This window comes from Callionymus lyra, chromosome 17 (assembly GCF_982586985.1).
Source record: "Callionymus lyra chromosome 17, fCalLyr1.hap1.1, whole genome shotgun sequence".
Lineage (NCBI taxonomy): Eukaryota > Metazoa > Chordata > Actinopteri > Syngnathiformes > Callionymidae > Callionymus > Callionymus lyra.
The window spans coordinates 4,314,890-4,330,611 of NC_141834.1; the positions used below are offsets into that span (position 1 = coordinate 4,314,890).

Here is a 15,722-nt window from a genome sequence, read left to right on the forward strand (position 1 = left end):
AAATCTTTTGATCAACAGTGTTGACCACTGAGCTCATCAGCGCTTATAAAAGTTGAACATGAATGAAAATATAATCCATCAGTCAATGAAATGCATTTTAATGTAATTTAATTCTGTGATTATTGTGTATCAAATGAAAAAGTAAATGATTTTTATTTATTGAATTATAGTCCACTGTCAATCAGTCTAGAATAGCTGACAGGTTGTTGGATAAGAAGTTGGAGGTTCAATCCTAGCTCCAAATTTGATTGTGTTGTGTCCATGAGCAAGAACGAGATTTCTCCTGATGCTGAGCTGAGCTCAAGAAAGTGCTATACAAGTAAGAACCATTTACAATTTAGCTTTACTTCTGTAAAAGTATAAGCTGCACTTAGTCTGGGTCTGGACTGATCTCAGACAGCATGTATGGGAAATCCTTCAAGATGTTGTGCGTCAGGAATGCATCATCAACACACATTCACAACCCCACATCGAGCCCTGAATCAACATCGTAAAACAGCCATCCCAGCATCGTAATGGAATGATAGTGACATCATTGTCGACATGCACTTTCAATTGTGTATGTGTGTGTGTGTCACCTGAAAGCACATGTCCACGTTAGTCTTCTCAGGGAAGTTTACAGGGTTGCTGAAGCTCTCTCAAAAGTCTTAATTGTTTCCAGGGTTTCAAAAAGTCATAAACTGAAGCAGTTTCATCCATGAATGATCATGAATCGTCTTAGAATCAAGTAGATCTACAAAGTCTTGCCTCCCAGATGCTCTTTCAGAAGTCTTGCTCTCAGATTGGAATGTGTTTGGGGTCATTCAGTTCCATCAGTATTCAGTGGACCCACAGGATCTCACCGGTGTTTTACTGGATCTTGTTAGTAGGAGGTTCTCTGACCTGTATTATGTCTCCCCAGTCATTTAAAGATCTTCGGGGCTCCAAATAATGTTTTTAGAGCCTCTTAAAAATGATATACTTGATCTCATCAGTAGTCTGTCAACAATGCTACACTGGAGCTACCAGGGAATGGTTGGTGGGATTCTCAGCTACCTCTGCAGCTCCCGAGGTCTCTCCGGGGGTCAAAAGTTGCCACCAGCACCTGAGGAAAAACCTTGATGTCTCTTGTATTATTAAGGAAGAAGTAGAATATTCAGAACTTAATCAAACAAGTTTATTTCAGTGTCAGAAAAAAATATAAAAACATGACAACCATCAAGTTTGTGTCCCTTTAAATGACCCAACACCAAACTCTGTTTGGACCAGAGTCGAACCTTGGAGTCACGCTATGGGTCAATGAACTCAGACACCTCCAGCCAATCAATCAGGTGATCAATAAAAGAGTAGAGGTATAAATTATCGTCATTTTAGGGTAGTTCACCTGGTCGGTGCTGACACATGTAAAACAACAAGTCCTTAAAAGTTGAACAAATTAAAATGACCCAATTAAACTTTAATTCATATTGGTCAAGGACAGCGGAACACACGGTTGAATCACATTTGAAACATAATTGATAAAACATTTTCATTTTACCAATGAAAGATTTTCAGATTCTTAATGGACAAACGGAAAGTTTCCCTTCAGAAAAATTGCGGTGATTTATCAAATGTTTCCTTGATTAGGTCTGTTTTGGTGCGATAGGCGAGCATTACTGCCAGAGGAACGTTCAGGTCAGCAACCTCCGATCACACAAAGTTTTAGTGGGAAACATCCAAGTCTCTGTTGGTGAACATCCCCCCCGTCCAGAGGAGTTTTTAGGATCTTTTTGTCATCAGCTTGATTAAGTTTTGTTACATTGGACATCAGCACATTTCTCGAAGTTGAACTAAAGAGTTGTCGAGAGAAACAGATGTTGTGTTCCAGACTCTCAAGTCCTGCCCACCTTCACCACGTCCACTCTAAGGCCCCGCCCATCATCCCAGACCTCAAGTTTCAGATTTCACGTTGAAAGGCAACTAGTACCTGTATCAGAGCGATGCCATTATTTCCTCAAAAACCTCCTTGTTAAGAGCCGTCCGCAAGGGAATGGGCCAAGGTTCAGTCAGTGGGCATGGGTACCACGCAGATGTGCAGGAAGTTGTCAGGATGGCTAAGGTGCTCGCTCAGCCACTGCAGGGGCGTCTCCAGCAGCGGCTCAATACCGTGGATCAGCACCTGGTTGTTCTTCGGTTCACCTGCAGCAACACAAACGTCAGTGATTATGTCCATTGGTATCATCTGAGGCTGAGCATGACCGAACTGACAGAAGGTCAGAACCAAGTTGATTTATGACTTTACTAAAAGTTAAGCAGGACGACGTTAGAGAGTTGAAAAGTGCTGACAGGAGTCTCTGACCGTAGAAACATTCGGGGACTCGCCCACAACACGTCATATCAGGAGCAGAGTTTGGGCGGAACCAACCGCCGAAACCAGCGTCTCTTCTGCATACCAGAGAAAAGTTGAACCTGATAATATTAGCGAAACACCGACGACAGATTTAAACCGCTCAACTGACAATGACTCAGAGGTAAACATTATTTATTTATTGTCCGAGTATATATTTACAGTGCACCAGACATGACCTGATAAAAAAGAAAACTAAAATTTGTATAATTTCAATTCTTGAATGTACAGACTTGTGACGGAGCCCACGACTCTAGACCCACTACTTTTGTTAAGGCATTATGTATATTCTCACATCGTAGACACCAGGTCTTTATTTAATTATTTATACATAACTATTACAGGGCATATTGTTGTTGGAAATGTTATGTTGTTGATAATTTAGACATTTTTTGATAATTGGTTGAAAATTACATTTTGGCCACTAATTGTCATATCTTTCTTGCCATGTGATGTCTATGGAACTGTGTATTTTAATTGTGTAGTATTAGTTCCCTCCCTGTGATCACCTGTGCCTCCTTATTTTCTACTCAACCTCATGTCGACTAAGGGTTAGGAATTATTTTCAGAGTAATCTGTTACATTTAGAGTTATAGGCAAAAGTGTTTGTTCATTTTAATGTAGCAACTGGAGCTCAGTTGTCTTCGTCTTTAAAGTCCACCAGTCGCTACATTTAAATGGAAATGGAAAATGATTTTGTCTAGAACTCTATAAAGAAAAGGTTTCTGTCCCAAACCCTTAGTTGACATGAAGGTGAGTAGAAAATGAGTTTTGAATTTTGGGTGAACTATCACTTTAACCAAGTCAGAACACTTTGTGTAAATGATATTCCGATTTTGCTAAGAAAAAAGCTTCTTCTTGGATGAAGTGAAACATCATCCCCGAACTCTAGTCACTCGCTTAGTTTGGAAAGCCATGATCTGGATGAATGAGAACCTACACAGACATATGCTAGTAAAAGTCTTTGTTAAGAAACATCTGCTGCACACAGCAGTGGAGATGAAGGCAGCCCTAGGAAATGGGGAGAGGAAGAGACCGGACTGTTCATCAGACATAAAACATTAGGTTTCCACATCATCACGGTGGACCAAAGTGCTTACACACACACACTGGTCTCTGACAAAATAGACTGAATCACATGTGAGGCAGACCCCTGATCAACTGCAGGTGTCGCCAGCGAGCATCAACGCCTCGGTAGCGACTACAGACAAAAACAGGCCCATGGCTCCAGATGTGCCGGAGGTGGGTGATGGTTCTCCACTATTGTGTGGGGATTTTCCTGAATTTCAGATAAACATCAGATTCTCAAAATGTTTCGTCATCGGAGTGTCTGGACCTGCCATTTTGGACAAAGACAGTCCCAGGTTCAGACCTGAACTTGAAGGGTTCCATAGTATCATAAAGATGAATGAAGATTAAGACAACACAGAGACATATAGAGCTTCAGGACCCGTTGTTATGATCAGTTGAAGATGAAGGACACAAAAAGATGTGTGAGGATCGACTGACACTGTTGAAGATTCTTGGTGATGGAGACATGAAGAACCATCAGCTCTGACTCAGAGGTGCAAATTCACTGCAGATGCCACTAACATTTTATAGACGTCTGACTCCTGGAGTCTCGGGCATCAGGGTATCACTTAGATACAGGTTTCTAAACAATACTTTTTTCGACACCAATTTTACAAGATCAATTCTAATTAAAAGAAAATAAAAATAGACAGTATAATGAGTTGAAGTTTTCAGCCTCTGTGTAATGAATACCCCAAGACTTTTTCATAAAAATGAATAATTCATAGTGCAGAAGAACAAGTGACAAATCAATCCAAGGTTCACTGCCATTGTCATCAATCACTTTTTCTTCAGAAAAATCCAGACAATCAAGTTTTGATCATGCTTTGGAACTGGGACTTGGCACCAAAAGTTGGGACCAAATTGGCATCCGGGAGCCCACCACCTTTCGCCCGTGTCAACCACCATCGTCGTTGACACTCCCCACCAGACACAACACCGGCGTTTGAAGTCCAGGATCACAGAACCTGAGCGTTTCCTCTTTCTGATACTGGAGTCCTGCCAGCCGAGTACCACGCCCCGTCCCCCCAACACACGACCCGGAGCGTCTAATCCAAACACGCCGCCATAATCCCAGCTATCACAGCACTCATCTCCCAGACGAGGAAGAGCCAGAAACCAAACAAGACGGCAGACAAAAGAGAGACTTTCTCTTGAAGAGCGAGACCAGACTTAACAACGCACATGAAAGAGACCACCGAGTCTCATCACAGGCCCCCGAGTCGCCACGTAGACCATCAAGTGTCATCTCAAACCACCAACAAACAACAGGAGGCAGCAGTGGACTTTTAGAATAAAGACAGTGCCGTAAAGAAGGAAGATGAAGGAGAGAAAAAAGAGGAGGAGAAGGGAGGGGGCAGTCTAAACACTTGGCGTCAGGGGGGGCAGGAAGTAGATAAGAGGACTCACCTGCACACCCCCCTTTTCTAAACACTCACTTTCATTGCACCTGAAGAGACACACTTGAGCAGCATTAATCTGTGCGTGTGTGTAGGTGTGTGTGAGTGGGTGTGTGTTGCCCACCATCTTTGGCTATGGCAGCAGGGTAGTTCTCCCTCAGCAGGTCTCCCAGTGTGTGTGTGTTGCCTTCAGACGAAACAGGGCGAAACAACTTCTGGATGAAGGGTGGGTCCCCAAGAGTCTGAAACACACAGCAAAAATTACAAAAACAATCAAACTCATTTTTTCAACCTGTCCAACACAAAAACATCACAGAAGTGTGTTGATGGTGCAGATGGGGGGGTGTGTGAGAGGAAAATATTGATGCAATGAAATATTTTCCTCACACACACACTAGCAATATTGTGTTCTGGGCAGATAGTAAGCTGTAGTCATTATGTCCTTCGCAGCTGAAGGAACAATTAAATCCCACGAAATCCAGGAGAGGACTGAGGATGAGAGGATACAGTTGACTTGAGTAGCTTTTAAAGTTTGTTTGTGCATATTCTAGGTTTAAATTCTATTTATCCAACCAAAAGAGTGTGGTAAAAATCAGAAGATGTACGTTATTGTTTTTACACTCCCTCTTTTTGTATTTTATTATTTCATAATCACAGCCAACATTCTTTTTATTAAAATATTTCAAAAATAGTAAGATATTATTTTGAATAGCTGTATGTTCTTTGCATAACTATAAGGCAAAAAGCAAAATCAATTTTAATATTGCTTTAGAAAAAATACTTGATATTGATGGATATGAATATCTTTATATAAAACAATTTAAATATGTTATTTCTTGTGAATTACTTTGTATAAATAACAATAATAGAGAATTACAATTTAAATCAATGAGATAATTGTTGTCTGATACACAACACAGGTGTGCGTGTGTGGATTTCCAAAGGTGTCAGAACTGGACTCCCCTTCAGTGAGAATGTCAAACTTAAATATTCAGTGGTTCTGGTTACCAAGTGACCCGAGAAGTCACAAAGACAGTGAAGGTGCAAAAGCTGGACTTGGTCCAGCTGTGTCGTCGTGGTGACAGTGACTTCGCCTCAGCACCAGGTTCTAGCCCCTTTTTAAACATCAGTGAGAAGAATTATATGTATATTATAGAGACCAAATAAACATAAAAATATTTAGTTGTACTAGTACTATACTATAACTTAGTTATAGTAGTACTATAAATCAACTGTACAAAAAGGATGATTAAAAAAAAGTTAAAACGATTAAAAACAAACAAAAAAAGGTATTTTTTGAAAAGGGAAAATGATTTAAAAGCAACTAGACTTGGCAGGAGGATGACCAAGGATGAAGTGGTAAAAAAATGTTTTATTCCCTTTTTCCAAAAACTGAAAAAGTATGGCAGGCGAGAGGATCGAGTGGTACAAACCCAACTCTCCTGACTCACTCGCATGTTTCAAATATTGAAGTCTTCCTCTCCAAAACATGGTCATGATGAGAGGCTCACTGCATCTTGAACTTATTACTTTATAAAGTTCTCCCCCGTCTGAGATATTGCAGAACGAGAGGTTACGAGAGCGGAGTCCATTATGATGTAAAAATGGCTTCTCTCCTCCAGCCAGCTGTAATCACGCCCCGCTTTGTTTATACAATGAGTCCTTTGGAGGTGGAGACTTCCTGGATTAATGACATGCACTGACTGACCTCGCTGCTGAACCAATCACAGCATTGAGGTAAAATAGATTTTATCCCAGGAAAAAGTGTTTTTAATGGGTGGCACTTGAGCAAATTTTGGTATTTTTGTATGTATTTATTTGTATTAAAAGACAGTTTGGTACAAACAGATACAAACTGATGAGTACAATATAGGTCAAGATTTAAGAGACACATTAGTCAGACTTTAATGAAGGGGAAATTTGGTCTGAATGATGGCGGGCTGGTGAGTGAGCGATGGGCAGTGGCAGAACTGCATCGACACCCAACCCGAGGTGTCAAACACCACGACACCTAATCAGCATCTAATAAAGAAGCTTTGAAAAGGAAACCGGGCAGGATTGTGTGTCCGAGCGGTAACTACACACCGCACGGCCAAGTGCCACAGGAAGGTGGCAGCGCAGGCGTGAAGGCCGCGCTCGGGTTACACAGAAATACTGAGTCATGGCAGTGAGTAGTGTAGAGAGAGTGTGCTAAGTGACAGCGACACACTGAATTATTGAAGGAACCTTCAGAACAAAGAGCAGCTCGCTGGACGCCGACGAGGAGAGCGTGACACCGCAGAGGCCGGGAAACTTTCTTTTCAGCCGCCTGACACCTGAGGTGCTGCACTGTCATTGAGGGGCCGCTCGCTCTCGGTGAGAGAAAAGAGCAGAGCAACTTAAGACGTGAGCTAATTGACGGAGGAGATTCAATCAGCTCGAGTGATAATTGACTAAAGAACGTCACTGTCACTCAGTTTCCATGAGGCTGGAGGACAGCAGCGGACGATAGGCCTTCCATTCCCAAATTAAAACACCTGAGATGGTGTGTCGTGGAAAAAACAACCACCAATAGAGACAATCTCTTACAAAAAGTCTGTTACGAAAACTGTTTATTTTCCTTTTGACAAGGTCTGCAAAATTCACTTTTTATAATTGCCGACTGTGTAGGCATTTTGTTAAACACTAGATTAGATATTGTGCTGATAAAACAATCATGAATAATTATGAATACAGGTTTTATAACAAGGTCAAACTAAATAGAAAGGAAGGAAAACACTTTGAATTCAGGTAGATTAATACAAAATAAATAAATAAATAGAAAACATTCAAAAAAATATATTATATGGTAAAGCATGATTTTAAAGAAGAAAAAAACTGGAAACAGAAAATGCAAAATATATTCACATTTGTTTAACTGAAGGTTATTATGGCAACAGAAAATAAGCGGAACAACTTTTATTTTCTGTGCTTCGGTGACGACCCAGGATGCATCACTGTCAGCCGTGGGTGCTGTGACTCTCTGTAACATTCCTGAGTTTTGTAATTGAGTGTCGTCACGCCCCCCTACTCGTCTCGCTCGGCCATTACTACATATCTGCTGGATAATAAAGTGCAACAACACCAGAGGCGAGCGTGGGCGGAGCCACCACACGGCGAGGGTAGGTGAGTCAGCAGCTAGTCACTCGCTGGGAAACGCAGCAAAGCCTGAAGAGCCTGATCTCACAAAACGGTCACAACCACGCTGAAGAAGCTTATCATTGACCAGAAACTCACAGAAACTACACACAAGGTTTTTGGCTCACACATACACACGCTGACACCACACACACACACACACACACACACACTGTAGTGTAAATAACATGTGTTTCAGCCAGACAGTATTAATAACAGCCAGCCAAATAACAGGACACGCTTCTGTCTGGCCGCCACATTTATGTCTCCGTGTGTGCATGCGTGCGTGTGTGCGTGTGCGTGTGCGTGTGTGTGTGACACTAATCAGGATCGCTTTATACATTTGTGTGAATGTTGACGTGTGTCTGTATGAGTGTGTGGCATATTTGTGTGCCAGAGTAAGTATGTATTTTTTTTAATTAGTCTGTGTGTTGGTATCTGTGCACCTGAAGATTGTGTATTCGATATTGTGTAGCAGGGATCCCCAACCTTTTTGTACAGTGGATGGGTATAATGTCAGAATTAAATTCCCGGAAAACAAATCTGACCACAATGCTGAATCAGCAAGAGCTCTTGACTGGTTATAAACAGAGGTTTGTGTATTTCATCTTTGTATATCCGATTGAATTCTGACGATGGTGTCCTGTATGTGTGTCTGAGATTTTATAGACTTTGTGCCAATGTGTGAACATGTTTTTTTTTTTGTTTTTTTTTTAAGCGTCATTTACAGTGTATGGAATAAGGACTGAAATATTTCAAAGAAATTATTTTTCCTTTTTCTAAATGAAGGACCGTTCACACAGTAATAATAAATAGAACATCATTTTAATTCTGTGCAGCCCAGTAATAAATGTCTCACAAACTGGTACCGGTCCCCGACCTGGGGGTTGGGGGCCACTGCTTTAGGGCTTCTGAATCGATCTGTGTGCGTGTGCATACTGAATATGAAGAGCAACATGAGCATCACAAAGCTTCAGACTCTCTCGTCCAACAGCAGCATACACAAGCAACAAAATACCTGCTAGATAGATATCCCATAATTCCCTATTTGAATGACCACATCACCTTCTCAAGGGGAACTTTTGAAAGCTACTAACCACTGCGGGCCAGTGGGCCCAGAAGAGCAGACATTTTGGCAACAGAAGTTAAGAAAGTTGGTCATAAATTTCCTTTTTTTTAACCGATGTTCAGGTCCCACGTCTCCATCCTGGCTAACATGGAAATGACAGCCACACTGTCTTTCTGTTACATGTGTATGTATCTATGTGGGTTAATAAAGATGTGTTGTCTGCTTCCTGGTTGCGACACGTAGGCAGAGAGAAGAGTCCGGACTCGTCCCTTAGACTCATCATGATCTGATTAAGTTCCAGTCGCTGCAAAATTTCCAGACTTTCTTTTGTTGTAAATATTTAACAGTTTGTAGTTGAAAACCGCACCGTTTCCAAAACACTGGAAAGTCTGAACGTGACAAACAAGCAGCAGCGACAAGTGCATGCCGTCTGAGCGGGCGAGTCGCTCCCGTCGCCACATTAAAGACTCCCTTTTATTGGCCAACACAAGAATGCCTTTGTTCCGGCGCCATTTGTTTACTGGCCGGGATGCAAGCGTGGAGTGAGTGACAGCTGCTGGTCACCGAGACACATCCAAGAGGTTGCATCCTCGCGGTTTTCCTGCCATAACCATCCATGGCGAGCAGTTGAACCACCAGAGAAAGTTTCCTATAATAAGATCCGTCTGATATGGAGCTGCACATTCACCAGTATGGGCGATGAGACCTTGGATACACTGACACAATACATAGACAAAAATCTAACATCAAAACACGAAGGCTCAGAGAATCAGCCAAGCCCACAACAGCAGCTCAGTATCACATGATGAAGACATCAATGACGATGACTGACTTGGGAAAACATTTATCGCCAGTAATCAGGCGTCACTGGAGGAAACAAGAGGAAGATTTGCGGATGTTTGGTTGTCAAATTCCCACCAGAAACCCCCAAACCCGAACTAGCACAGACTTGGCCTGTCTCCAGCAGCGTCTGGCTGGTGGTGTTCATGTTTTCCAGTCTAAGTTGTGCGGATTAATCATCAGCGTGTGTTTGTTTTCTTCCTCTTTGCTTGCAGCCAGAAGGGAGTTTCACCTGAGTCAGACTGAACAACCTGAAGACACTTGTCTTCCCCTGCCCCCGGACTCGCTCTTACGCCAGTCACTCAGAAGAACTGTACAACTACGGAAATACAGTTGCAATTCATTTCAATCATTTGATTAAATTAGAGTCCAAAATATTTTGTAAACATTCAAAGTTTGAAGGTGAAATCAAAGCGATCATTTTCTACTCGACTAAGGATTGGTATCATTTTCAGTGTTAAATTAAATTTTTTTTTTTTTTTAAGAATTGAGGTGAGCTAAGACACTGCAAGATATACACAAAGAGCTTCTGCTACAAAAAACAATATATACTGTATATATATATATACATACATACATACATACATACATACATACAGTATTTATTGATTAATTTTTTTAGAAGATATTGGGCCTCGATTATACTCAGCATGTGTTGCGCTTTATGAAGTTATCTCTTGAAAACATGGACATGGGGAAGACTTCAACATTTGAAACATGTGAGTAAGTCAGGAGCGTTGAGTTTTCACCTCAGTAGCCCTTTAAGAAACACTAGGGTCAAATAAGCAGCCATTTGGCGCCATCTGCTGACTAAAGCCTTTATGTCTCCCAAGATATGCTGGACAAGTTCAGTCTTCAGTCACACAATCGTTTGATTTCTACAGACCGCGGTGAATACACAACATAAAGTGAACACACCTGTGTTACATGGTATATCCTGAAGGGGATGAACCTGAAGCCACCCTCCTCAGCAGGAAACTCCATCAGCTTCCTGTTCATTGCCCAGAACTGGTCGAATTTGTCTGCACAAACACAACCACGTCAGAAAAGATTGCGTGTCTGTGGTGATCTGGACTAGAATGTTGCACTTCAGCATGAGTGAGTTTGAAGGAACCAATTTACTTTCATCATGTTAATGTGAGGAGGACAATCAGCAGAGGAGAATGTCAATGTCAACATTTCATGTGTATCATATTGAGTTTGTTGTGACATGATTCAAGGAGTGGACATTTCAATGTTTTGACATAGTGTAGATTAATTTCAAGTTGTTTTTTTTACCCAGTTTTAAATCCTTTTCCTTTGTTTTGTTTATGTGCGTGCAGGCATCACATAAGGGTCTCACCATTCTGCAGCCCCATCCAAAGCTGCTTGTGGTCTTTCTTCTGCATGTCATTGACCACCTGGCTCTTGTGTTTGAGTGCATCAGCCTCCTTGATGCTGGACATAAAGTGAGCCTCGATCACAGCATTGGAGGGACAGTGTAGTAAGTCGCGGTCGGGGAAGTTCTAAAACAATCGTGGAAACAACGGGTGAGCATAGTTGTGTTCAAAGTCAGCTTCCAGCTCTGAATCATAGTTTCCTTTAACCAACCACTGATGAGGCTGCTTTTTTAGTAAGAACGCGTGAAAAAAGGGATTTTATTTAAGTTACAAGGCTAGTCGTTCATTGTCAAAAACATGTTTGAGTTCAACTGAAAACCATAGTTAAGAATTTTTTGTTTAGTTTCAATTTAGGAATGTTTCAAGTCTTATGAAAAGAACTAATGTGTGTTCTCTCAAGTCCCGAAAACAAATATAATTGTGGTATCCCTCATGTTGCCTCTGTGTCAAAGTAAACAACCTCCCTGGCTTCCAAACAATACATAGACAGTGGTGGAGGTCATTCACCTTGACCCACAGACAACATAAGACACAATGTTTTTTCTACATGAAAACGAGTGTACACTCAAATCCAGAAAATGGTGCAAGGCACAAGAATATTCATCAGTATGAATCTGTGCATGACACAAATGCAAAGTTGTAAATTATAAACATTTCTGAAATGGATCACATTTTTTAGTGCAGGTGTAATAACATAACAATAACAGGAATAGTTACTTATGAAGACAATCAGGAACTTGCTAGAAACGTCTAACAAGAATAAAACTGCAAATCAGATACTTATAGTAGTGATGATGATGGGATATAATTTAGGGCCAATATGAGCAACAGACAAGTTAGCTTATGACATTTATAGAATAAAAGTGTTTTTTGTTAACATAAACATTCATTGTATGATGGTGCCTTTATAGAAATTGTTGTTTAGGAAGATCCAATCACATGAGGAAAACCAGCTTTTACTGCAGCTTGAACCTTTAATTTTAACTTTCTCATCTTAAATTTGATATGCCTGGCTGACGTGTTGCTGATTCCATCTCACACGATGGACTTTGATTGGCTTTTGAAGAGTAAAGTAAAAGCGTTCAGATGCTAATTATTTTGCTCATAAGATCATGAATGAAACCGATAATTCCTCCAATGTTCTCTAAATTGCGTGAAACAGCTGATAAAAACATGCAGTATAAAAAAAACAGGTTCTCAAATTCAATAAGGCTCAGATTGAGAAACCTTAATAGGTCTGTGAGTACTTGGATATCCTCGCATTGCACCTTTTTTGTGCGCACATACTCTTGGTACAAAAGACACCTGAAAACTCACCTTAAAGTGCACTGTGATGCTCCAGGGCAGGACAGTGTTAGAGGTGTGCAGGTCGAACAGAACTCCGATGGGGTAATGCCTGGAAGAAGAGGCAGTGTGTCGTAACACATCGACTCTTTCAATCATCGAACAGTGTCTCACCATTTCAGCGGCGTCCCCTCGTACTCGAACCACATCTCTCCCGCGTCTTCCGCCTTCATCACCTTCAGGAAGTGCTTCTTCACCTTGTCGGTAACCAGAGTCAGGTAGCTGACGCGGGGAAGCAGCAGCTGCAGGTAAACACAGCAGGTCAACTAAGAAGTGTGTTTAGAAAAAGACCCACAGAAGATTCTGTAACAATCATATCTTAAAAACTAAATTTCAGTGTTCATGGTTAATCATCAAATAAATAGACATCCAGAGATTACCACACAACAAGAAAACCAAAACTCAACTTGCAGGAGTGGATAAAGATTAAGATCATTCAAGTAAAAGCAGGAACAAAGACAATAAAGCAACCAGTGGATAAGAAAGAATAAATGAGAGAAGCAACATAAGAACTCCTGTGTTGTTCTCAGTATTATCTTGATATTTAAAGTATATACTTTTTTATTTATTTATTATTTATTTAAGTATTGTTTTGATTGTTAAAGCGCTTTGTGACCCTGGTCTGGAAAAGCACTATATATATATAAATATTACTTACTTACTTACTTACTTACATAAAACAAGTGAACGAGAAAATGGATGATGTGAAAAGAGTTAAGAGAAAGAAAGAAGAAGAGGAAAGAGCTAGAAAAAAAATTAAAATAAAACAGAGATACTGGAGAGTGAATGACAAGAGAAACGTAAACTTGTGACAGAATGATAAATGAATCACCGTCCACCGACCGCCTGTATTTGGACATGACAATAAAAAAAAGTATGTTTGTGTGACAGTGACTTGTGTGAGGTTGGGAGTCACTTGTTGATCCAAATCTATCCAGGAGTCACATCACTTACATAGTAGGGCTCCGCCTCCCTCTCCGTGGCTTCATCTTGGTTCATAGTAAAACATGCTGGTATGCGTCCGAACCAAACGTCCCGCAGCACGTCCTTGTCATCTGCCATGTTCCTGCTGCTGGCGGGACATTCAGAGGGAACCAGCGGAAATCTTACCGTCCAGAGTCGGACTGCCTCCTGTCAATCATGTAACGTGTCAGATATACAGTATTCAGTCACAAAAGATTTTACATTTTGACATGCGTTTATTGAACAATAACCCTATGACAATCAATTGCTTCGCAGTTCGAAATTACTTTTTGTGAAATGTTCTTTCACTTTTGTTTCTTTTTTTGTAAAAAGAAAATATAAAAAAAAAAGAAGAGAATAGTCATCTTTCAGAATTAGAATTACTGATTATTTAATATTTGTCAATATAATCAGCAACGTGTCACCTTGTCTACCTGACAGGAGACTTAAAACAGGTGTGACCAACCTGGGCAGACATCGAAGGAGTAGCCCTTTGGGCCAGTTATTATACAATAACCATCTTATTATGTTTGATTTTGTGTTTCCTTTCCTTCTGTCCCATTGGTATTCATTGGAGAATCAAAAATGCGATTAGTGTATTAGAGGAGTAAAAAGCATCACCCATAATACTGCATATTAAGTTATGTCAGAAGTGTGTACCAAAATGATGGTGGCCAATCGGGTCACATGATGCCCTTGTAGCAGCTCCTCTAGAGAAAAGGTTGGTGACCCTTTTTTAAGTTTTAAAGTTTAAGAGATGCCTCAGAGCTGAGCTGACATGCTTCCAGGAAGTCTCCAGTGAGAGGTTTCAAGAATGACACACCTGGGTCCCAAAACGTTATCAGCTCTACCCCGCCACCGAAATAAACGTACACACATAAATAGACATATATTGTTACGTCGTTTTCGATGAATAAGTTACAAATTAAAAATGAAATATAAATTGCTGACAAACTGCGCAGAAGTGACGTAAGCTTTAATGCTAAGCTAACCCTGTCAGATGTCATCGTACACCAAAACGTGGGAAATAAAACCAATATTTGTATTTTTCTCTGGCGTGTGTAATTTCAGAAGTTTAACTTTGAGTTTATAAGAGACAATATTCATAATTGAAGCAGAAAATCTTACTTATAAAGGAGGTTTCAGCTTCAGCTGGAGTGAGACGAGCTGTCTCAGGAAGCCAGTCCTTCTAGTCACAGTGCCCCCCCTAGGCGAGGCTGGAACTGCAATAACACACTTTGTCCATTCAAAACGTTTTTTGGTACCAATTCAAAATAAAAATACAAAAACCAACGAAGATATTATTCTAAAATATTTTGGAAATTAAAAATATTAAATAGAAAAAAATGTTGGATGGAATTAACTTAAAAAGCTAACCGTCTTCTATCTTTGCTGGCAGCAGCATTTTAAACTATACAAAAGTTTATTCTAAAACAGGACGTTGTCCTGCCAGAGTGCAGTCACTCCACATTGGCCAACGGGGTCGCCTTATAATTAAGAGTAGTTGACATCTAGTCTAAATGTAAATATAAATCAGTATTAGGTGATTGCTCAGTTAAAAAAAAAACCTTGTATAATAATAAAAAATAGATATATGTAGTATCTGTCATTGTAATTAATATATTAATTTAAAACATGTTGGAAATGTATAGAGACATTACCTGTCTCTGCTTTCCTCATCTTCCCACAATATCACGACAAGGATGGTATACAACTGAGCTGCACAAAGAAAGATAAACTGTCTGGCAATTTCACGAAGAGCCTTTTTTAAATGGGAAGCGAAGGCGTATGACAATGTCGAACACAATTAGAAGTCATCACAGACTCTGGTCTGGAAAAGCGCTATACAAATAAAAATTACTTACTTACTTACTTACTTACATTCAGTCCCCATCTTCAAATCTCTACTCAAAACCCACCTGTTCCCCACCGCATACCTCTCATAAATCTTCCATCTGATGCCTCCACCTTTTTTGATTATTTTGTTTTTTATCCTTCACCATCTGGTTCTTATTGTATTGTGTGTTTTTAATGTGAAGCGACATTGAGTCTCTTGAAAGGCGCTTTTAAATAAAAATCATTATTATTATTATTATTATATTATTGTTATTATTATTATTATAGGTGCTGGACAA

At 40.3% G+C, this 15,722-nt stretch overlaps 1 protein-coding gene across 2 annotated transcripts; it reads right to left on the minus strand.

Moving 5' to 3' along the window:
- Positions 1-1,134: 1,134 nt before the first annotated feature.
- atg5 (ATG5 autophagy related 5 homolog (S. cerevisiae)) lies at positions 1,135-14,788 on the minus strand. 2 transcript variants are annotated; one of them, XM_087812947.1, is made up of 8 exons: positions 14,716-14,788; positions 13,579-13,755; positions 12,739-12,866; positions 12,598-12,676; positions 11,244-11,406; positions 10,829-10,923; positions 4,961-5,078; positions 1,135-2,157 (listed from the first exon to the last, which is right to left on the minus strand). In XM_087812947.1, exons 2-8 carry the CDS (start codon positions 13,684-13,686, stop codon positions 2,021-2,023), a joined length of 828 nt encoding a protein of 275 aa, XP_087669073.1. In that variant the 5' UTR covers positions 13,687-13,755; positions 14,716-14,788; the 3' UTR covers positions 1,135-2,020. The 2 variants fall into 2 exon arrangements, with proteins under 2 accessions (XP_087669073.1, XP_087669072.1); XM_087812946.1 differs by having other exon boundaries at positions 10,820-10,923.
- Positions 14,789-15,722: the final 934 nt, after the last annotated feature.

Bases quoted from the DNA above. Each gene is read 5' to 3' on its own strand.
- atg5 (XM_087812946.1), bottom strand. From the start codon at position 13,686: ATGGCAGATGACAAGGACGTGCTGCGGGACGTTTGGTTCGGACGCATA. The intron at 12,677-12,738 runs GTGAGACACTGT...CTCTTCTTCCAG, and splicing joins GAGGGGACGCCGCTGAAATG to GCATTACCCCATCGGAGTTC. The intron at 10,924-11,243 runs GTGAGACCCTTA...GTGTTTGTGCAG, and splicing joins TTGGATGGGGCTGCAGAATG to ACAAATTCGACCAGTTCTGG.